Raw genomic sequence first — 22,589 nt, 5'->3', positions numbered from 1 at the left:
TGATCTCAGTCATGAGGGCTCACAAACTTATGTTTCTTCCCTCATTCAGTTCACTCACATCCTTTTTCTCTCAGCCCCAGCATTTGAGGGTGAGAAGGAGGGACTTCCCTTCTCCGCATGTTTCCATCCTCTCTTGACTATCCCTGCACTGAGAGAAGATAGCTGTGCCCTTTCCTACAGAAAGGCAATTAAACATTTCCCTGACAGTCAAGGACTAGGGTCTTTACCTCCTATCATGGGGAGACAAAGCTTATGATTTACTTACAGACCTTCAAACTACTATATTATTATAGGTTAGCCAAGAATGACATTAAATAGCCCAGATCAGGCTTCTTCAGCCTGAAAGTAAGAAATTGCATGGGATTTTCTTTTAAATTGTGTGTGTGTCTACATGTTTGAAATGACCTTGGATATTATGCATCCAGCAGGGCTTCAGCAAGGTTTTCCTGCAGTGACTCTTCCTACCCATGGCTATGATGCAGAAACTCATGTCTTTTCTCTTTTGCTCTCATGGCTTTCAGCCATATGGAGCCACTGAAAAGGAGAAAGAGGCAACCTATGGGCCTTGCTGGTAGGCAGATAAACAGAACAGTATGGATGCATGGAAGCTCTCCGAGAACTGACTGGAGTGGGGAAAGGTATCCCCCATGAGCCTCTGATCCTCCCCTATTCTTTGACCCCAGAACTCCTGGGATCACCCAGTTTCCCTCCCATCCTGCCTCGTTGCTCCTTGGAAAACTAGGAGAGCACAGTCCAATTTCAGTAGTAGTTTTTCTACTACTAGAGAAGGTATGTGCACAGAAGCAAGCCCATCTGTCTCACTGAAATGTCTCAGAGAAAAGCTCCCAGAATTTCATAGTTCAGTACTTCATTAATAAGAATATTGGCTCCATTATACAACAGGTCAGGGCCTGAGCTCTTCTTCACTTTGAGAAAAATGGGATGTGATGGTAAAAAGTTTGAGAAACAACAATAACATGAATTTATAAAGGAAGAGCAAATGTTACTTAATTGCTGGAGCTGCTCAATCATCAAAGAAAGATGTAGTAGTTCAAATATTTTAGAAAAAATCTCTGAACTTGTCATATTATTGTCCAAGTTCTTACACTATGTACAAGAGGCTTCAGAGCAGCAGCAGAAACATATATATGCAGTGTGGTATACCCTGTGTAATACATGGCATATTGAACTGGCCTAGTGCACTGTCCTTACTGCAGCTTGCTGTGGTGCATTGCACTTGTTTTGGGTGGCTGCCAGCTGGGTTTGTACCTCCTAAGCATGCCCCTGGTAGCACATGCATATTGATCTCTGACACTACTTTTGTGAAAATGTTTCTACTGTTGTGGGCCGTATCTTTAGCCCTCTACTAGGTGCCGTGTTCACTGTGCACTATAGGTGCATTCTGTACTCACATTCACATCTTTAATCAGCTGCAGACTGAATGTGTGGGCAAAATTTAGCTCTTAGGAAGCAAACTTTGTGAAAGTCCTATGCTATGTAAAATCAAGGGTTAGATCTCTTAACAGAATGTTATTTCAAGTTCTCCAGCATTACGTTAGTGTTCTGTTACTATAGAGATAACATAATACTTTAGATGTAAGTTCCAACTCCATCCAAGGTGTCAATAAAAACAACTTAGAAACAGGTTATTTTTATATTCTTTATTCCACCAAAACTGCATTGCAGTCTTCCAGTCTTTTATAGTATTTACATTATTTGCAACTCTTTCCATAAGTGCCAGTACAAATGTAACTGATGATCATCCAGAATAGCTATACAAATGTTCCTGAAAGCAAGGTGCATTTCTGGGAATTATTTTCTTATGCGCAATAATATATAATGTATATATATTAACAAAGCTTCAGAATATACAATATCTTCCATGGAAAGTAGAACATCCCACTTACAGCTTATTCAGATTTCAGTTACATAGACTTTTGCATTTCAAGTTAGTGCAAATAATGAAAGTAAGAGCCTGAGCAAAATGGTGTAAATACAATGAAACAAGATAATCAACGGCAAAAACTAGCCAACTCTCTGCATATGATAACATTTAATTAGTATATTATTATTCTTTATATACAATATATTTAAATAATTGGCTTATTTGAGCTATAGGCAACAAATTTACAAATTAAAATAAAATAATGTTTCCTTCACACAAATATGGAATGTCCAACATATGAAAATAAAATGCATCTAGTAACAAAACAATGCTTGTTAAATCAAAAAGATACAAGTTGTCTTTTATATTATCTTGGGGAAGATTTCAAGGCACTTTCTCGGCAAATCAGAGTTCTCTTGTAGTAGAAAGGACTGCAAGAAGAAGAAGCATACCTAGTTTTAGAGCTGTGCAACACTGATGCAGTCCGCTTAATCCAAATCTGTTTACAAATTATAATTTTGTGTGAACTAAAGAAACTTCTAGATTTGAAGAAACCTTTAGATTAACTCTGTGGTGCCGGTGGGTCTTGCCTCCCTGCTGTGCGCACTAATGAGATTTGCATCTGCAAATCCTGACTAATGGTGTGAGGAGGTTTAAAAGTTAGTGGTGCATGCTGGACCTTTCAAGAAAGTTTCCCATGCATATAGTACAAATCCATTTCTATACATTGGCTTCCATTAAAATCTTTATTATTGCCACTCCCAAGTACCATTGTGTATTACCCATTCTGCAACAAACCACAGTAACTTTAATTAGACAAAACTATAAAGATTGTAATTGCAACCATGTGAGCATCCTTCATATAAACTATGTTCCTAAATGCCTTACAGTGTTGTTATTTTTCTAACCAAGCTAGCAGGTCACCTAGCAGGCAATCTACACATATTGTATCACATCAGTAGACTTCTCCATGGTCCTGAAATGGAAGCAGAGGAAACCTTTGTACATCCCTTCCTGGAACAGTTGGTGTAGTACACCTTTGGAAAGAAATCTTTGGATTTCCAAAGGAAAACTTGAACCATAATGTACAAATACCATTCCACCCTTTTCTCCCAGGGCATGTAAAGGAGAGGGAAGAACAAGCTTGTGCTCCCCTGTATCACAGTTGCTGTTTTTGGTTAAACAAAATTATCAAGGTCACTTACATCCTAAAATGGGCCTATTTTTTATATTAGGAGGTGGAAAGGTACTTAAATATCTAGGTGAGGTTTGGACCCTCTGGGTCCTGCTGTTGGTGCCATGAAGGAACCCAAAAGGGCTCTTTCGGATGTAACACAAGGAGCAGGTCCTACAAGGGAGACAGGAACAATAATAATTTTGGTTCTCTGTCAGCTGCTGCAGGGAGCACTACCTCTGACCTTATTGAGCCAGCAGGAGGGGAAGAATCAATCATGCCAATTAAAACCTCAACTAATGTGGTAAGGAGAAGCACCAGTCCTGCCCACTGCTGCCAAGACAGATGGTGAGGGAGCAAACAAAGACTCTGCCCATTGCATGATGGGTAGCAAGTAGGGTAGAGGAAGGTGGGTCAAACATACCTCTTGCCCCCTCCAAGAGAAAAGCCTCAGCTGCTGTAAGATACTAGGGTTGAAAAAGGGGGGGCACAGAGCCGGCACTCAGGCTCTTATCTCCTCTGCAGGAGGATAGAACATGGGAGAGGAGAGGGAGGCAAGGAAGACTCAGACCATGTTTCTACTGCCTTCCTGTATTACTTTTTTCGTCTAACCTTTACTTTGTTTTTTTTTAAAGAAAGCCCAAATGCACGTTAAAGAGAATATGGTGAGTGGGAAGCTGCTCACATTGCCTGCCCTTCCAACCTCCAAATCAGCTCTTCATTTTCTATCCATTTGGCAAGTGAATTAGAACAGCTGGGTCCATAAATCAGGAGCCACTTCTGATCGCCTTACCCTGATTTTAAGGATAAAGCAGAAGGCAGTAAACTTTCTGGGGAATAGGACTTCACTGAGGCTACAGCAAACGTCTTCAGCTCTTCCAGTTGGAAGAACATGTGAAGAGAAAAATGGGAACATAGAACTGTCTGTGGGAATCCTACAGAGTGAGCTGGAGGGATAAAAAAAGATGTGGAGGAGGGAAGATGAGGCAGAGAAGAGGAAGAAGAGAGAGGGAGGAAAATAAACCAGTGAGACATAGTGTAAGAGTGAGACAAGGAGCAGGAAACAAAAGAAAAATAGAATTGCGTAGAGGAGAAGATAAATATTGTAGAAACACACAGGAAGAAAATAAAAAATAGAGATACACAGAAGAGAGATGTTAGGAAAGACACCTGCTTTGAGTCACAGTGAGGAAACAATGGGCTAGAATCAGTGGTGTGCTGTGGCAGTGGTGCAAAGCATCTTGAGACAGTGATGAGACTGGTTTAAATGAAGAAAATAAAAAATACAGGGATAAAAGAAAGAGTTGTCTCATTTCATCCCAGCTTTTGATATTTATTAGCTATGATAACTCTAGAGTGTTTTTAACAATCAGCATGAAAAGTCTGAACATTCTAAACATCCTTCTGAGAGTCTTTAGGCCTGGTACACTGGGGGAGGGGGATCGATCTAAGATACTTAACTTCAGCTCCGAGAATAGCGCATTATGTTTTCTATGCTCCCCTAACACCTCCACTTCCACAAATTCCACCTCCTTCATGTCTGTTCCCAGGGGCAGATTTTGGAGTTATAGATGGCCCTGGATCTGGTGCTAAGGCATAGGACATTTTGCACTGTATCTTTAAGGGATTCTATCCCACTTGAGATCCTCACAGACATTAGGGCAATTGTGAGTTGGAAACCAGACTTTCTGTTTGTTTTTTTCCATGGAGGAGCAAACTCTGCCACATTGAAGGAAGAATCTAGAGGAAATACTATGAGGGAACTTCACAGATTCCCTGCCCTCTCCCACCTTTCCAGATTCCTTCTAAGATATTTTTATGGAAGTGGGTCATCTCAGCCATAATTATTTAGTTCCAGAAACATCATTGGAGCCACAAGCTAATGTAAGAAGCATTGGCCTGCTAAACCCAGGGTTGTGAGTTCAATCCTTGAGGGGGCCACTTAGGGATCTGGGGCAAAAATTGGTCCTGCTAGTGAAGGCAGGGGGCTGGACTCGATGACCTTTCAAGGTCCCTTCCAGTTCTAGGAGATTGGTATATCTCCAATTATTACCTTACATCAGAGCATGCATAACAGATGCAGGACAAGTCTGTACATTAATGTGCTACCTCCAGTAGGTGAAAAATTCAAAGTGTGGCGCAAAAATAGAGCATATTAATAACAAAGCAGCAGGTTATAAACACTACCACATTTCTGTTTGTTTTCTAGATAACAGGTGAAAGGTATCAAGCAAATTACTAGGTCATAAAGTAAGCAAGGATCAGATGAAGAAAAAGGATACTTACACAGCAAATTTTCTAGGGTTGTGTACACAAAGGGCTCATTGCCAACCTTGTTAGTAATCTTGCACACCTTTTGTAATCTATAAAATAAAATCATTCAGAATAACAATAAATAATTGTAATTGCCATGTATTCTGGGTGAATAACATTAATATTCAGAGTGGGAACCAGGTTTATGCGAACTACACAATGAAAATTTTTCTGTTAGAAATACATGAAATGATTTGTGCTGGTTGCAAAATTATACCAGTAGCTTATTACAATTTTGCTTTTCATCACACACCTCTGATACACGATTGTATTAAAGAAGAGGAAAGATTTTGTCTTTTGCTCCTTACAAAATCTACATAATATGAAGGATCACATGGCTCTGTGAATCCAAATACTTGTATATAATAAATATACATAACATGCAAGGCCATATATAAACTCCTGTTTTGGCAGGGTTTTGGTGTCTTATGAGTCAGAAGATAGTGAAGTCACATACCAGTTAAAGGGATATTATTCAATTCCTATACAGTACAGGAAAGAGGAAGTAATTCTATTACAATGAATAAACTTATTATTTATTCTTTACAGGATCAGCCCTGGATTTCTATGTTCCCACTTCTACTCAGCATAAGGATTGGAGAACTAGGGCCTAGTATTACTCAATCAAGTTGGGACTTGGCTGCTCTGTCCTGTTTGAAGGCCAGATTCTGTGAGGTGCTAATGTTCGATGGGACTTGAGCTGTCAATACCTCACAAGAAGTGTTCTCTACTTTGCAGAATGATGTCATATGTCTGGAAGTGTGAGGTTTTGCATGACTAATAGATTTAAATGTTGTAGACAAACAGTGCTATTGATTGCCAGTCAGCTTCCATTTTTTCCCCCTTTTAGTACATTATTTATATAAAAAAAATTCTTAAACAAAGCTTTCGGACAGATTTAGCAGCTGGCCTTGAAGTCCTTATTCAGGTAAAAGACCCATTGACTTGAAATGGGAATTTTAGCTCTGTAAGGACTGTAGGACTGGACCTGTAATCTGTCAATAGTAAAAGCAATGGTTCTCTTCTTGCTGGAATTATTTTTATTTGCAAAAAACAATTGAAAATTGGCAGTTGATTGGCTTTCATTCTTTAAGGTGTGTATGTAATTACAGAAAATTATTCTAAAAAATTGGCATTTTATTGCTACAATGTATCCATTCTCCAGAGGCCTGGTTCTCTTCTCACTTACATTAGTCTTATTTAGGAGCATCTCCACAGAAGTTAATGTAATTACACTAGTGTAAAACCAATGAAAGAGAGAGACAAATCAGACCCAGTGTATTTTCCATGGAGGACTGAGTATAAGGAAAGGTCACGATCAGGCCTAGAATGGCACACATTTAGGCCTGGTTATGTCAGTTATATCAGCATAGCTACACTGGTCAGGGAGTTGAAAAAAAAACACATCCCAATTAATGTAGCTATGCCAACATAACCCCCAGTGTAGACACAACTATGTTAACAGAAGAGACCATCCATCAATACAGCTAACTTCATTTAGGGAGGTGGTGTTCCTGCACCAACAGAACACACGTTTCTGTTGGTGTCAGCTGCATCTACACTACAGAGATATGCTGGCATAGTCTACATAGTGAAGACATGCCCTTATCAGGCAAAACAAGCATGTTTATAAATGGAAAAAAACTGCTGTTAGAGCTAAAAATCATTTCATCCGTTACTTACATGCTGGTGTCGAACAGTCCCTTGTGTTGTGATAGAGTCGATGGAAATGCTTGCTACACTCAGCTGAGAATGAGACTGGCCCTGTTTGATAACAAACAGGAGTTAGCGACAAAAGAAAATGTTTAAGTATTTCAAAGCCTGTTTGATAGCTGGTTCACGTGTATATAAATCCCCCATGCTCCAACATTCTTCTGGATGAAACACAATCTTCAGAAACAGATCTGTGTATGCCTGAGACATTACAGGTAGAAAAAAGCAAGTCTGCACCATCCCACAACTGCTAATGTTTTACAGCCTTAATATAATTATGCTTAATCTGTTAATACAATTTAAACAATTACATTGTAATCTGATTATGATGCCACAAGATAACAGAAAGGGAACTACCTATAAATTGGTGTGGAGGTGGTGGGAAATTTTAAATTCCAAAGTCAATATATTTTTATCATTACATTTTCCCTTATTTCCTTTTTTTTTCTATTTAACACACTATCTCTTTAGTCACTGTAATGAAGTGCTATCATATGTTCTTTCACTGATATGATCATGGTCTATGTGTCTGGAATGCAGTTCTTTGAAAGTGAAACAGCTCTTTGTCTTGAAGCCCCAGAAAAAAGTCCAAAGCCAGGAGTAAAATTTCCAATGAAGTAAAAAATCAAATTGTGTAGCTACCACAGTGCCCACTTAGCTCAATATACAGTAGTCTAATGCAAAAGGAATAAATATGATGTAGTTTATTGTTTGGCTGCTATAATTTTTATCTCTAAAGAAGCAGCATTTTAAACAATAAAGTTCCCAAGTCCAGCAAAGCTAAAGTAATTAGTCTACAACTTCAATTTGCTCTAGATGCTTTTGATTTTATTTAAGGATTTGTTTTATTAAACTGTTTTAATAAGATAGCAACTTGCAGGACTGGCCACTAAGTGCCTCTTGCAAAGTATTATGTATCCTCAACCGCTCACTATGTTTCAGAGTTAGGCCCAAAGGAAAGTAACTGGTTTGCCTCTGCTATTTTGGATCCATGACAGCTTCCTAGCTGTGCTTCCTAGTCTGGGCATATGTTCAGTGTCTTCTGTTTGCATGGCACAAATATGCTGAAACTGAGGAGGACTTCAGCACTTGGCTCAAGAGTTAGAGAAAATGAATCAAAATAGCCCCAAAGTAACTAATAGGCAAGGAAGTCAGATGAGGGTGGTAGGAATACCTGGAAAAATGGTTATCCCCCCCACATCCCACCACACACATGTGAGATGAAACAAAAGTAAAGTCTTTAAAATTGATTGTTATATTAGGGAACATCTAGAGTTTTAAATTAAACCCTTATTTTGTTTAATGTGTTTATTGGCCAAGAATCTTACTTACAGTATTTATTCAACATTTAAACTGAGCATAATCTCCTGGCATATTTGATGTGTAGAATATTTTTCTTAATTTGGAAGCATATGGACTATGAAAAAAATGTTGATTATTTTTCCGCATGCCCTAAAATTAACAATGAATATGTCTGTACAATGGCTCATGTTATTTACGGTGATGCAAACAGGATTATAATTTGGAATAATAGGATGAAATTAAGATATTGAAAATTTAGACAATTTCAAGACAAATTTACTGATGGTGAGATCTACTAAAGTTGTGGAATGGTCTTTCAAGGGAAGCGGCCTCATTACTTGAGACCTTTAAAATGTAAATTGGGAACATTACAAAATATACCATAGAGAATAATCCTGGACTATGTGGATAGACTAAGTGTTCTATGGGCTAATCCATCTTTCCCTATTCATGCAAAGAATTCTTACTGAGGTAAGTAGTCTCACTAATTTCAATGGGACTACTCATATAGAAATGGACTCAAATGATTAAGGGCTTCGGGATCAGGCCTTATTTAGGTCTTTATCCATCGCTAACTTCTGTATTCTGGTCATATGTTCTGTAGTATTCATGGATATTTTTCACTACCATTTTGACCAATGTACTCTGTTTTAGGTATGATTTCTATTTTCATCTAAGTTCTTATACTGTACTCACTTCAGTATTTGAGCAGTTAATGTTAAACAATATGACTAGCATCAGTCAAGTAACATTTTCCTTTTTCACCTCCCCATAAAAGAACTCTTATGAGTATTTTTAGTTCTTATTGTTTTAAAATAAATAAAATGGGTGTGTTAGGCACTGCTACACAGGAAAGCAAAGTCGAAGACTTTTGCTGGTAGTGATTTTATGTGTGTTTGTTTTTGTTTTTTTAATGTGTACTGGACAGCGGTAAGGTTTGCAGTCACTCTTAGTTCCTTCAACAGTGAATTCCAAAACTGGGTACTAGAAAATCCTTCTCTCCTCTCACACATGCTTCACTCAAAGTAGACAATTCTACCATTCCTAAGAAGAGTGAAAAGTGAAGGAGATTCCACAGGGTGAGACAATACTTTATGTAACCTGAGCCCCATCATTTAGAGCCTTAAAAATATGGACCAAGACCTTCGATTGGACCCATTGTTCTATGGGAAATTAGTGAAGTACAGGATGATGTGCTGGTTCCAATCTGTATTTCTGAGATGTGCTACTACATTCCACACCATTTGTAATTTTATCAGGGCTCATGTTTTCAAGCCTAGGTACACAGTCTTGCAATAAACCAGTTAGGAAGTAATAATGGTGTGTATGATCAAAGCCATGTCTTTATTGGTTTCTAAGGCCTCAGGTGATAGAGCACATTCTGTGCAGATGCAATTTTGCAAAAATCCACAATCATCAAGAACTCTAGAATTACCCTTAAACTGTGCTTAGCTTGAAGATTTGTGAACATTTGTCCCTGAGTGAAGGAGACAGCACTGAGGTAGCAAGCTCTGTGAAGCATTGCCTTTTGCCTCTAAATATCGGTATGAAATATCCAGTAAAAATATGTTCAAAACCAATTTTTATTTTTAAAGAAATCTCGCAATGATGTAGAAAAAAGTCAGAGGTGAATTTACAGAGGCATATGAAAGAGTTAGAAGGAAAGGCTGAATGGTTAGGGAAGATTGTGCTGAATTTTGCTGTTAATCCATTGGTAGAAGAACTTCAGAATCTGAAGACATTTTAACAGATGGAAATGGATTTCCAGTGAAAAAGGGCGGACTTTGGCATAGAGGAACAGAATAAAATAAAACAAAGTCATTTTATTAAACTAACTCTGAAGGTGATTAAGGAGGCTTGAAATGACTGAAAGCTTAGAGGGTTAAAGAGAAGAGGAAGAGGGGGAGAGAAAGAAAGAGCTTTCTGCTTCTCAGAGTTATTGTTTTATTTACAAATAAAAAATAACTTGATTTGTATGTAACTGTGTTTTGAGTATATGCATTTTAAGTCATTCAGGCCACCCTTCCTTTTTTTTATTTGCTCCTATCTTTGCAAACACTACCCATGATACACCAAGGCAACTCACTTATCATAGAATCATAGAATATCAGGGTTGGAAGGGACCACAGGACGTCATCTAGTTTAACCACCTGCTCAAAGTAGGACCAGTTCCCAACTAAATCATCCCAGCCAGGGTTTTGTCAAGCCTGACCTTAAAAACCTCTAAGGAAGGAGATTCCACCACCTCCCTAGGTAACACGTTCCAGTGCTTCACCACCCTCCTAGTGAAAAGGTTTTTCCTAATATCCAACCTAAACCTCCCCTACTGCAACTTGAGACCATTACTCCTTGTTCTGTCATCTTCTACCACTGAGAACAGTCTAGATCCATCCTCTTTGGAACCCCCTTTCAGGTAGTTGAAAGCAGCTATCAAATCCCCCCTCATTCTTCTCTTCTGCAGACTAAACAATCCCACTTCCCTCAGCCTCTCCTCATAAGTCATGTGCTCCAGCTCCCTAATCATTTTTGTTGCCCTCCGCTGGACTCTTTCCAATTTTTCCACACCCTTCTTGTAGTGTGGGGCCCAAAACTGGACACAGTACTCCAGATGAGGCCTCACCAATGTCGAATAGAAGGGAGTGATCACATCCCTCGATCTGCTGGCAATGCCCCTACTTATACAGCCCAAAATGCCGTTAGCCTTCTTGGCAACAAGGGCACACTGTTGAATATCCAGCTTCTCGTGCACTGTATCCCCTAGGTCCTTTTCTGCAGAAATGCTGCCTAGCCATTCGGTCCCTAGTCTGTAACAGTGAATGGGATTCTTCAGTCCTAAGTGCAGGACTCTGCACTTATCCTTGTTGAACCTCATCAGGTTTCTTTTGGCCCAATACTCTAATTTGTCTAGGTCCCTCTGTATCCTATCCCTACCCTCCAGTGTATCTAACACTCCTCCCAGTTTAGTGTCATCTGCAAACTTGCTGAGAGTGCAGTCCATGCCATCCTCCAGATCATTAATGAAGATATTGAACAAAACCAGCCCCAGGACCAACCCTTGGGGCACTCCACTTGAAACCAGCTGCCAACCAAGCATGCAGCCATTGATCACTACCCATTGAGCCCGATGATCTAGCCAGCTTTCTATCCACCTTATAGTCCATTCATCCAGTCCATACCTCTTTAACTTGCTGGCAAGAATACTGTGGGAGACCGTATCAAAAGTTTTGCTAAAGTCAAGGAATAACACATCCACTGTTTTCCCTTCATCCCAGTTATCTCCTCATAGAAGGCAATTAGGTTAGTCAGGCATGACTTGCCCTTGGTGAATCCATGCTGACTGTTCCTGATCACTTTCCTCTCCTCTAAGTGCTTCAGAATTGATTCCTTGAGGACCTGCTCCATGATTTTTCCAGGGACTAAGGTGAGGCTGACTGGCCTGTAGTTCCCTGGATCCTCCTTCTTCCCTTTTTTAAGGATGGGCACTACATAAGCTTTTTTCCAGTCATCTGGGACCTCCCCCGATCGCCATGAATTTTCAAAGATAATGGCCAATTGCTCTGCAATCATATCCACCAACTCTATTAGCACCTTCGGATGCAGCGCATCCGGCCACATGGATTTGTGCTCATCCAGTTTTTCCAAACCACTTCTTTCTCCACACAGGGCTGGTCACCTCCTCCCCATACTGTGCTGCCCAGTGCAGCAGTCTGGGAGATGACCTTGTTCGTGAAGACAGAGGCAAAAAAAGCATTGAGTACATTAGCTTTTTCCACATCCTCTATCACTAGGTTGCCTCCTTCATTCAGTAAGGGGCCCACACTTTCCTTGACTTTCTTCTTGTTGCTAACATACCTGAAGAAACTCTTCGTTACTCTTAACATCTCTTGCTAGCTGCAATTCCAAGTGTGATTTGGCCTTCCTGACTTCACTCCTGCATGCCTGAGCAATATTTTTATACTCCTCCCTGGTTATTTGTCCATTCTTCCACTTCTTGTAAGCTTCTTTTTTGCATTTAAGATCAGCAAGGATTTCACTGTTAAGCCAAGCTGGTCACCTGCCATATTTACTATGCTTTATACACCATCGGGATGGTTTGTTCCTGCAACCTCAATAAGGATTCTTTAAAATACAGCCAGCTTCTCAACATCAGTAGTATCCAGAACAATGCAAGAGACATTGAAAATTAAAGCTGCTGGTAGCAGGCCCTGTCCAGCAGGGGTAAAATTGTAATCTGACTCAACTAAATCTTTCAACAAAGAGGTAGATATGGGGTTTTAGTTTAAGACTAAGGAAGAATTAGTCTAGGAAGAGTTGGTTATCAGTTGAATGTACATTTTTCTATTCAGCCAAATAAAGCATAGAACAGCTGGATTCCTTTACACCATGATAGTGGTACTTGGGAACTACAGGACTTTGAATCTCATTGTGTTTCTCTTTGTCTCTTCTCCTACTCTTCCCCCTCCTTTCTCCCATATTCTCAGTCCATCCTGCTGCCCCTCTACCTCCTTCTACCCTTGCAAAGAATCCTCTATATCACCTAGTTGAGTCACCTTCCACTTTGGCTGGAGCTACATCTCATCCCTCTGCTCCCTGGGGTCATATCTCCTGCTCCTCCTTACCCTCCAGGACTTCCTCATCTCCTGGTATCCTCTCCAGCCGCCTCTTTGCAGCTCATTCCTGCCCTAAGCTGCATCTTGTTCTCCTCCCCACAGGCCTGGGGCTTCTCTCCAAATTCATTTGGTTGCTGCTATTTCCCATCCAACCTCCTGTTCCTCTCTTTTGTTCCATTTCTCTTGTTCTGAAGTCCACTATGCCCCATAATGTTCACGAGCACTCCTCTACAGGTCTCTCACCATCACCACTCATCTGATATTCTCCTACCCCGTAATTCCTTAATTTGTGGGGGTGGGAGGGAGAGGGAAATGGGAAACAAGAATGAAGGGGACAGAAACATGTTGTTATCAGGCAGTTCTTATTGTTTATATTCAAAGGGTACAGTATCTTCCACTGAGGTTACAGTCTCAAAAGAAATTGCATTCTATAGTACTTATTTTTGCTCTTCAAAATAAACTTTGATATTTACACATCAATCATGGTCATGTGTGTGACTGAACATAAGAAGAACAGAGATAAGAGGCACTTAACTTTTAGGCTGATACGTGACATAGAATTGCCTATAAATAAACTTGGCAGAATTCAATTTTTTTTTTAATTTTGACAGATAATATTGATATTTATTTTAAGCATTTTTTTAGATTTGTATTGATTAAATGTTCAGTTACATAAAATTATGGTGTGGTCACAATTATGTAATGACTGAAATTCAAAACATTTAAGCTTTATAATCTGTTAAAACACAAATTGTCAACATCACATGTCAAAATTTACACACACAAATCTTTAAATCAACAAATCATACTTGTTTTTACTACTCATTTGCTAGTTCTTTTGTAATAAACCTAATTCAAAAGTCTAAATCACTGCATTTTGACTCTAACAAGTTCTCAGGTAGCATTTTCTCTATTTTGCCTATTTGCAATTCAATTATCATTGATGGAAATATTTTTGTCATCAGTTTGTGTGTATAGTGAAATTGATGTTTACTAACATTTAATCAATAAAAAGTAAACCTTTCTGAGCCTACTTATCAATAATAAACATAGCCCAGAAACAGCCATAACACTAATGAAGTTGAAAATAAGAACAGAAAGATAGCTCTGACATAACTGGTCAAAGACAGAATAGGGTAAAATTCTTTTCAAAATATTATCAAGAGAAAGCAGATATGATTTACATTCATGTATACCTCATTTTCCTCATATCAGATTGCAAATATATATATTGCATATATATATATTGCAGTATATGGATATACTCAGTTCATCAATAGCACTGGCAAGCTGTTCATTTAAATCCAGTGAAATATGGGGACTGAACTTTCTCTTTTGAAAATTCCAGCGTCAATTTAATTTCACAGGTGTTAAATTCAGAACCAGACATTAAGAATATTAGCTATGTAACTAGTTTTTGATGCCTGTTTAGAATATACTCATGTACACGAATTAAAGCAAAGAGTTGTCCTTACCTGTAAAGTGTTTTATGAACTTGTCTTTTAAATTGGAATCTCTTGGAAATATTTCTGAAGAAAAAAAATTATACACATGATACTTTTATTATAATGAACTGAGAATAATGTGCACACAAATATGCTGTACATGCACACAATAACCTCCCATATTAGTAAGCATTCTCAGTTTCATAGATATCATATAGTTTATTAAATTAACTTCAATATTTTTTCCAAATAATGCCAGAAGAGACCATTACAATCTTCTAGTATGACCTCCTGCATAAAACAGGCCATAGAATTTCACCCAGTATAATAATTGGAGATATACCTATCTCCTAGAACTGGAAGGTCATGGAGTCCAGCCCCCTGCCTTCACTAGCAGGACCAAGTACGGATTTTTGCCCCAGATCCCAAAGTGGCCCCTATCAAGGACTGAACTCACAACCCTAGGTTTAGCAAGTCAATGCCCAAACCACTGAGCTAATCCCTATATTAATTAAACCCTTATCTTTTGGTAGAGTTAAACCATATTTTTTTAGAAAGACCACAATCTAAACACAGGAATGCTTTGCTACACCGTAAGTACTCAGGTACCACAGTGACTGGGGCCATATAAAAAACTAGATAGATACAAGCCAAATACAGTATCTTGTTCTTCAGATACCTAGAACTTACGGCTTTGGAGGAAGGGGAAAACACTCCATAATGCACCTAGAACATGATTAAATTCCCATTAAAGTAAATGGAGCTTTCCCCCTGATGTCAGTAGGGGTTAGATCTTGCCCCTTCTCCATTGTGCATTCCTTATACCTCTACGTCACTCAATTTACATTTTAAATATCATTGTATCAGATAGTAAATACTTGGATCACAAAATGCATGCTAATAAGTAGACAAATTAGGAATTAACATTATGGACTTGTCACCAAACATGTCTAGGCACGATAAGCTGTTTCTTTCTTGTTTATATAGTGTTAAAGTCTCTGTATTCTTATGCTACTCTCTACCCAGTTCCCACAGACAAACAACAGGAAATGGCTCTACCTGAGTTTTGTTATATTATCAGCAATGAATCCAGATCTGGTCTGAATTAACTCCCATTCAACTAATGACAGAAAGCAAGTTCCCTTTCATAGATTGGAAGGTGGCAGCAATCTGCCAAAATAAATTGTTAGTGACTCTGGGCAGGGATTTTGGTTTTGGGGGTTTTTTGGCTGAAGGGGAGCAGAGGTGAGGAGGGACTCTGTTTTTAGGTTGTGATTTTCAAAGGAATTTATGTCCCCTAATCCTACTGAATTTCGATGAGACTTATGCATCTAACTGCCATAGGTGCCTTGGAAAATCCCAGCCTGATCTGACATGGATTTCATTGGTTGGCCAATTCATTTCTCCCTCAGTGCACTGAGGTTATTTTCATGAAATTTCAGGGGGGTTAAAATTACTCTCAGTGAAATGTGAAAAAGGCCTTAATTTTCATTTCACTAGAACAGGGGTTGGCAACTTTTCAGAAGTGGTGTGCCGAATCTTCATTTATTCACTCTAATTTAAGGTTTTGCGTGCCAGTAATACATTTTAACGTTTTTAGAAGCTCTCTTTCTATGTCTATAATATTGTTGTATGTAAAGTAAATAAGGCTTTTAAAATGTTTAAGAAGCTTCATTTAAAATTAAATTAAAATGCAGAGCCCCCCGGACTGGTGGCCAGGACCTGGGCAGTGTGAGTGCCACTGAAAATCAGCTCGCGTGCCGCCTTCGGCACCCGTGCCATAGGTTGCCTACCCCTGCACTAAAATATTCACAGAAAGTGAACACACACACACACACACACACACACACATACACACGCCACAAGCACAGCTGAAATTAATTTGTATTAAAAATGTGAATAGTCTCAGGGTTTTTTGGTAGCATTTTCCCAACTGCACCTGCTAACATCAGCAACTCTACCTGAAACTAACTGGTAGCACTAGAGGAGCAACAGTAACTTTTACACTGCAGCAGTTCTCAATTTTAAGGCAGCATGGCCAGACTATGAGGCTAACAATGAGAGTCAGCACGATGGTACTATTGTTAAGAGAGTTAATTCCCATCTTTTTAGTCAAGTCTTCTCGGTTTTAAAAGCAGGCATGTTTTCAAAATTCCCAACACCAAAGGTCAACAAATTCCACCAGGATTTAAAGGACCAAAAAACTCACCATATTCCCAAAGGACTTTAAATTAAATTAAATTAAGCCCTTGCTTGATAGACTGTATACGATGGACCCAACAACAGAAGCGAGAAGCAGAATCTTGACAAGGAGTAGGCTTCCAAAAGTTGGTGTAAAATTCCCAAGACAAGATCTCTGGGCTAGTTTAGCCAGGCTTGCAACCAGCTCTTTTTAACAGTTTTAGTAACATTTCACATGATATGCATCACCTTTTAAAGGATGCTCATGTAGCAAGGTAAATACCTTAGATGCATATTCATTTCATGAAGGGGAAACAGCATTGTGTAGTAGAAATGATCTGTATTTGCAAAGTTTTGCTTAAATTACGCTTACTATGGAGCTGCACTGGGCTCAACTAAAGCAGAATAGTATCCTATGGGTGGAAGATGCAAATGAAAATTGTATATGGGTAAGCAGCATATATATTTTACTTTTTGAACATGAAGAGAATGTGGCATAGGGAGGTCAAATACAATCAAAGTACTATTTAAACATCACAAATATATGGGTATAGGCTACTAAGCCATTTATGTTCAGATATAGAACATACATGATGCAACATCTTGTGCATAGATTTATAATCTTGCATTTCTCCTTTATATTGATAGGCAAAGTTACAAATGAATTATGACATGTACTTGTATTATATAAGCAAGAGTTCCATCCCTAGTATAATCCCAATTAATAATCATAAGAAATCTTCTTTACTTAGGGATTTCTTTCTTGGTTCCAGTGGGATCTCTCATCTTAGATGTCTAGTCCCCTTTAAATAATTAAGCACGACAGGGGCAAATCCTGCCCCTCTTTTCCCCCTCCACAGGTGGCGATGGTCATGAAATTACTAAGGCTGGAGTAGTGGTGCTAAAACTGTTCTACAATTGCTCTGATGCCTGGGGCAGGAATGATGGTTTTGTGGTTAAAGTACCAAAAGGGAATTGAGAGCTAGGCTTTTCCTCGGCTCTTCCCCACAGATTTTTTGCATGACTTCGCCTCTGTCTCTCTTCTCATTTTTTGTCTTGTCTAGATACACTGTGAGCTCAGGAGGGCATGAACTGTTTTCTGCTCCATTTGAACTGTGCTTAGCACTATGGGACCTTAGGCCTTGGTTGGGCTTCTCCGTGCTACTTTAATATAGATATTAAATAACAGTAAAAACCATGGTTAAGGTATTGAACTAAGATTCCAGACATTAGAGTCCAATTCCCAGCTCTACCACAGACGTCCTGTGTGACTTGGATAAGTTATTTAATCTTCCTGTGCCTTAGTTTCCTATCTGTAAAATTAACACAGGTACTTTCCTTTTGTGAGAATAAATTGTTTAATGGTTTTGAGGTACCCAGATACCTACTATAGCAATGAGCCACATTAGTAACTAAATGAAGGGATTTTCCTCAAACTTTAAAAAAAAAAAAGCCAATGAAAAAAATCCACCTTCTATATGCAAGGAAAATTACTGCACACTGGCTGAATCCCCAAAAATATATAAGCATATTAAACAGGAGGTCAGAATGGAAATGGTTTTGCCATCTTAACTATATTCAGCACTTAGCTGATAATTCTTTAAATTTGGAATTATATCCAAAGTGTAAGAACCTCCAATATTTCAGGTTTCAGAGTAGCAGCCGTGTTAGTCTCTAAGGTGCCACAAGTACTCCTGTTCTTTTTCCAATATTTCAGAATAGGACACAAGATTCTTTAAGCTTTCCAGCACATATTTTTCCTTTTGTATTATACTGTACTCCATTATTCTCTTCCTACAACCAAACAAGTGACTCCATGTTCACTTTCTGCATTCCAAGGTCTGGGTTATAGAATATTACACTGTGCAAGCCTCTAGTGATCATTACTGTACAGCATTTACTTTTGCAAATATTGTGTAAGTAGTCTTAAATAAATTATTATTCAAACAGAAAGCAAGGGTTATTTCACTCTGGTTATATAACCAAACATTTTCATGTAAAGCTGTTTTGTTTCATCCTATTTCTCAGGAGAAATGCCTGAGAAGGTGGTTTTTATTTTGTGGTTCTATTGAAGCCAAATTAATTCTATTACTAAGGAATAGTTTGGAGCAGATCCTGCACTAGTGTTTCAGGAGTATTTTTTCTATTAATCTAGTTTAGAGGCACCTAGACTTTGTGTAACTGACTGAGGCAATGACAACTTGTCATGAGCCCAGTGGATACACCTACCTTGCTTATAGGAACATATTTTTTATGGATTTTACACAAATTCCCAGAATCATCACTTCTATCTTTGAATCCCTCCATTGAAATATTTAGCATTGTCTCTGCTTACTCCTCTGTGAATGGTAATCTTACAAAAATATAAATTTAAGAATATCTACCTTAAAAAATAACCAAATGTTTACAAGCTCTGGATTTATTTCCACATATCTGGACTTCAAAGTCTTTTACAACTATGGTATTTTAAGCTCTATGTAAGCTCTTTTTTGTGTATTTTCCTGGCACCAGTATTGCAGCTAGAGAATGAGAATCTGTCTCTTCTGCTATAAACCTTGATGCTCAGTCATCTCAAATCACATTTTGGCATGTAGGCCATAAATCCAAGCAACATTTTCTCCAAAAGATTATTTCAATTCATGATACTGTTTATTATGTTGTATTTGTTGTTATTGTTTAACTATAAAGAGGGAGGTGTAAAAAAGATTTTGCAAAGCTCTTATCCTTAATTTGGATTGAGCTTGTTTGTTGGTTTAGGAATAAAACTTTAAAATGGCCAAGAAGATATTCTGATTTGAAACATACTATAACATGCTCAATAGTAAAATTCAGTAGCATTCTTTGTCACAACAGAAATTCACCATTCATTTGTATGGAGCTTTTCTTCAGCAAAACCATCCCATAATGTCTAGAGAGCCCATAGATAGCCAATTAAGACAACATTACAATGTCAAAATGAAACAAAGTTATTGTAAGATTGTCTAGATCTTGCTACACCAAGTTTAAACAAATTTATGTAAATAGAAAGTGTTACAATGCTAAAAGCAATTACAAAATATTGCCAATGCAAGTTGATTAGTCAAATCATTCACTGTGACAATTTAGAGGAATATTTCCTCATTCATTATTTTGGAAATGCTGCAGACTCTCTCAGGTGGTGACCAAAGGGAAATGCATAGTCCAGTCCTAGTTGGACTCTATTCAGCCCTATGTGCCAAAACCCAGTTCCAACATCATATTTAGCCTGGAAAGTTCTGGCAGGATATCATACATTGTGGGAACCTTTTCAGTTCCTGACACAATGGCTATTAAATCCTTAGTTTGCCTCACAGGTTAATGCATAGCTTATTCAGGCAGTTTTGGTATCTTGCAACTCTAGGATACACCTCTTTGCACATTCTTGCATTCCTTGCAGACTGTTGCTAGGATTGTATTTTAAGTTTGTTACTGAGAAATTATATTTACATACTAGGTGCATTGTGCACTCATTGTACAATATCCAGGAGTGAAAGTAACTTACAGGACTTACCAGTACGGCCGGAGTCCTGAGGGGTGTGTGGCCTTGTCTGGAAGAGGCGCGGCCTCTCAAGATTTAAAGGCCCTGGGGCACCAACTGTGGCTGGGAGACCCAGGGCCTTTAAATCAACCAGTGGCTCCCAGCTGAAGAGGTGGCTGGGAGCCCCCCGGGGCTCAGGGGCAAATTAAAGGTCCCTGGGCTTCGGCTACCGGGGGGAACCCCGAGCTTTGTGGGGCAGGGGCAGGTATTTAAAGGGCCTAGATCTACTGTCACTGAGGGGAGCCCCGAGCCCTTTAAATCCTGGATCCAGCCCAGCCCCCGGAGCCGCAGCCAGGATTTAAAGGGCTCTGGGCTGCCCGCAGCCGCGGGGAGCTCTGAGCCCTTTAAATTCCAGCTGCAGCTGGGATTCAAAGGGCTCTGGGCTGCCCACAGTGGCGGGGAGCACTGAACCCTTTAAATCTCAGCCGCGGCCGGGATTCAAAGGGCTCTGGGCTGCCCACAGTGGCGGGGAGCCCAGAGCCCTTTAAATCTCAGCCGCAGCCGGGATTCAAAGGGCTCTGGGCTGCCCGCAACCACGAGGAGCTCTGAGCCCTTTAAATCCCGGCCCCTGCCCGGCCGCCGGAGCCGCGGCCGGGATTCAAAGGGCTCTGGGCTGCCCACAGCGGCGGGGAGCTCTGAGCCCTTTAAATCCCAACCACGGCGGGGATTCAAAAGGCTCTGGGCTGCCCGCAGCAGCGGGGAGCTCTGAGCCCTTTAAATCTCAGCCGCGGCCGGGATTCAAAGCACTCTAGGCTGCCCGCAGCCGCGGGGAGCTTTGAGCCCTTGGCCCCTGACCGGCCGCCGGAGCCGCGGCCGGGATTCAAAGGTCTCTGGGCTGCCCGCAGCCCAGAGTCCTTTCAATCCTCGCCATGGAAGCCTATGCAGTCCAGCACAGCGTACTGGCTCTTGCCGGTAGGCCGGACCGGACCGGCTTACTTTCACCTCTGACAATATCACAGTGTTCACTTTCCTTAATAACAGTTTCTGGCTCTAGTTCACTCTGGGGAATCATGTTGCCCAGGGTCCCACATTTGTAAGTGGCCTGAAATCCTCTTCATGAAGCAAGTGTACATGAAGGCATAGAACTCCCTGAAATATGATGGCTGCTAAATGAGGAAATATTCATCTCAACTGTCTAGTTCAATACTTGTAAATTAATCCATTCGTGTTGCCTCCCAGATTTATTTCAGTCTTTGTTCTATTTTTGAGCTTCTCTCTTTCTTTCTCCAGATACTCACAATCTAAAACCTTGGTGCAACTAATATATGCATAGTTAACTTAGTAGATTTCCTGCCTTTCCCCCCAATGCCCACACCCACACACGCACACACACAGCTAGTATATACATCATTGTTTCCATCAGCCTAAGTGAAATATCTATTTTTGTTTAAGAGGAGGCACTGTGTATATCTTGTGTTAAGAAACATGCACAACTCTCATTGACTGAAGGGTTATTTTGAAGGTTTGGTGTGTGTATTATGTTTTATGGGGGATAAATGGGAAATGATTCGACACTCAGCAGGGATAATGTTACACCCAGAGAAGATCTCCTTCCCATGAGTAGTACAAATCTGTTTGAAATTCAAAATGACAATGCACTGGATTGTAGTGTAATTAAGATTTAAGGAAGTTAACTAATGTTTTATCATTTTCTAAGGGTGGTCTATTACAGGTGACACCACAAGTGAAAATGGATTGGCTGGTTTCATCTTAGTACATGACTCAGAATAAATCAATAATAAAACAAAACAAAACAAAAAGCACTGTCTGCTCAATAGAATATCATGAACTTATATATCATTGCCCTCTACTGAATGGAATATGCCAGTCATGCTCATGCATATCATTCCTCTCTGCTCTTTGAGCTAACTGAGCTGTTAATTTAATTCACCAAGTAAAGGCCACTCCTATAGCTCTCCAAATAAAAGTGTTTGGGGGGATGAAAGCTGTGAGTCAAGTGTAGCATTCACAATGAAGCATTTGACTAATTTATTTTCCTCTTCTACTTACGCAATGTCTTTGAACACAGCACCAGCCTGGTGGGTTTATTTGCTGTATAACAAATCTGTATTCAGTATATTTACTCCAGGTATAGAGAATACTCAAAATGTAAACTGTGATAGTTGGTTGTGATTTGTCAGCCAAGCCACATGGCATTGTTGTTGTTCCCTTATTAGATGAATGCATTTATGTCCTGCCTATTTGTTTATCCACATTTTGCTTCTGCATATACTCAAGCTAGTGAATTTACTTTTTGTGATTTTTTTCTGAGTAACATTTTCTGATGTTCATAGAAAGTGAGCATCAAAGGGCATATGAACATGGCCAAGAACATTCTAATAATGTTGAAGGAAGGACATTTTATACACTATTCTCCCAGCTCTAGTTAGGAGCGCTATTACATGAACAC

The 22,589-nt window shown here is 39.5% G+C and overlaps 1 protein-coding gene across 2 annotated transcripts in view; it reads right to left on the bottom strand.

The window, feature by feature from the left end:
* Positions 1-2,195: 2,195 nt before the first annotated feature.
* ALKAL1 (ALK and LTK ligand 1) overlaps positions 2,196-22,589 on the bottom strand; it is a 75,188-nt gene continuing 54,794 nt past the window's right edge. For both annotated transcript variants that reach the window (XM_045007408.1, XM_045007407.1), the window contains exons 3-6: positions 14,473-14,526; positions 7,056-7,136; positions 5,346-5,422; positions 2,196-2,316 (exon numbers count right to left, since the gene is read on the bottom strand). In XM_045007408.1, coding sequence (XP_044863343.1) covers positions 5,358-5,422; positions 7,056-7,136; positions 14,473-14,526 — 200 coding nt within the window. In that variant the 3' untranslated portion in view covers positions 2,196-2,316; positions 5,346-5,357. The remainder of the gene's footprint in view (positions 2,317-5,345; positions 5,423-7,055; positions 7,137-14,472; positions 14,527-22,589) is intronic.

The sequence above is a fragment of the Mauremys mutica genome, chromosome 2 (genome assembly GCF_020497125.1).
Source record: "Mauremys mutica isolate MM-2020 ecotype Southern chromosome 2, ASM2049712v1, whole genome shotgun sequence".
Taxonomy (NCBI): Eukaryota; Metazoa; Chordata; order Testudines; family Geoemydidae; genus Mauremys; species Mauremys mutica.
This window is presented reverse-complemented; position numbering and strand designations above follow the sequence as displayed.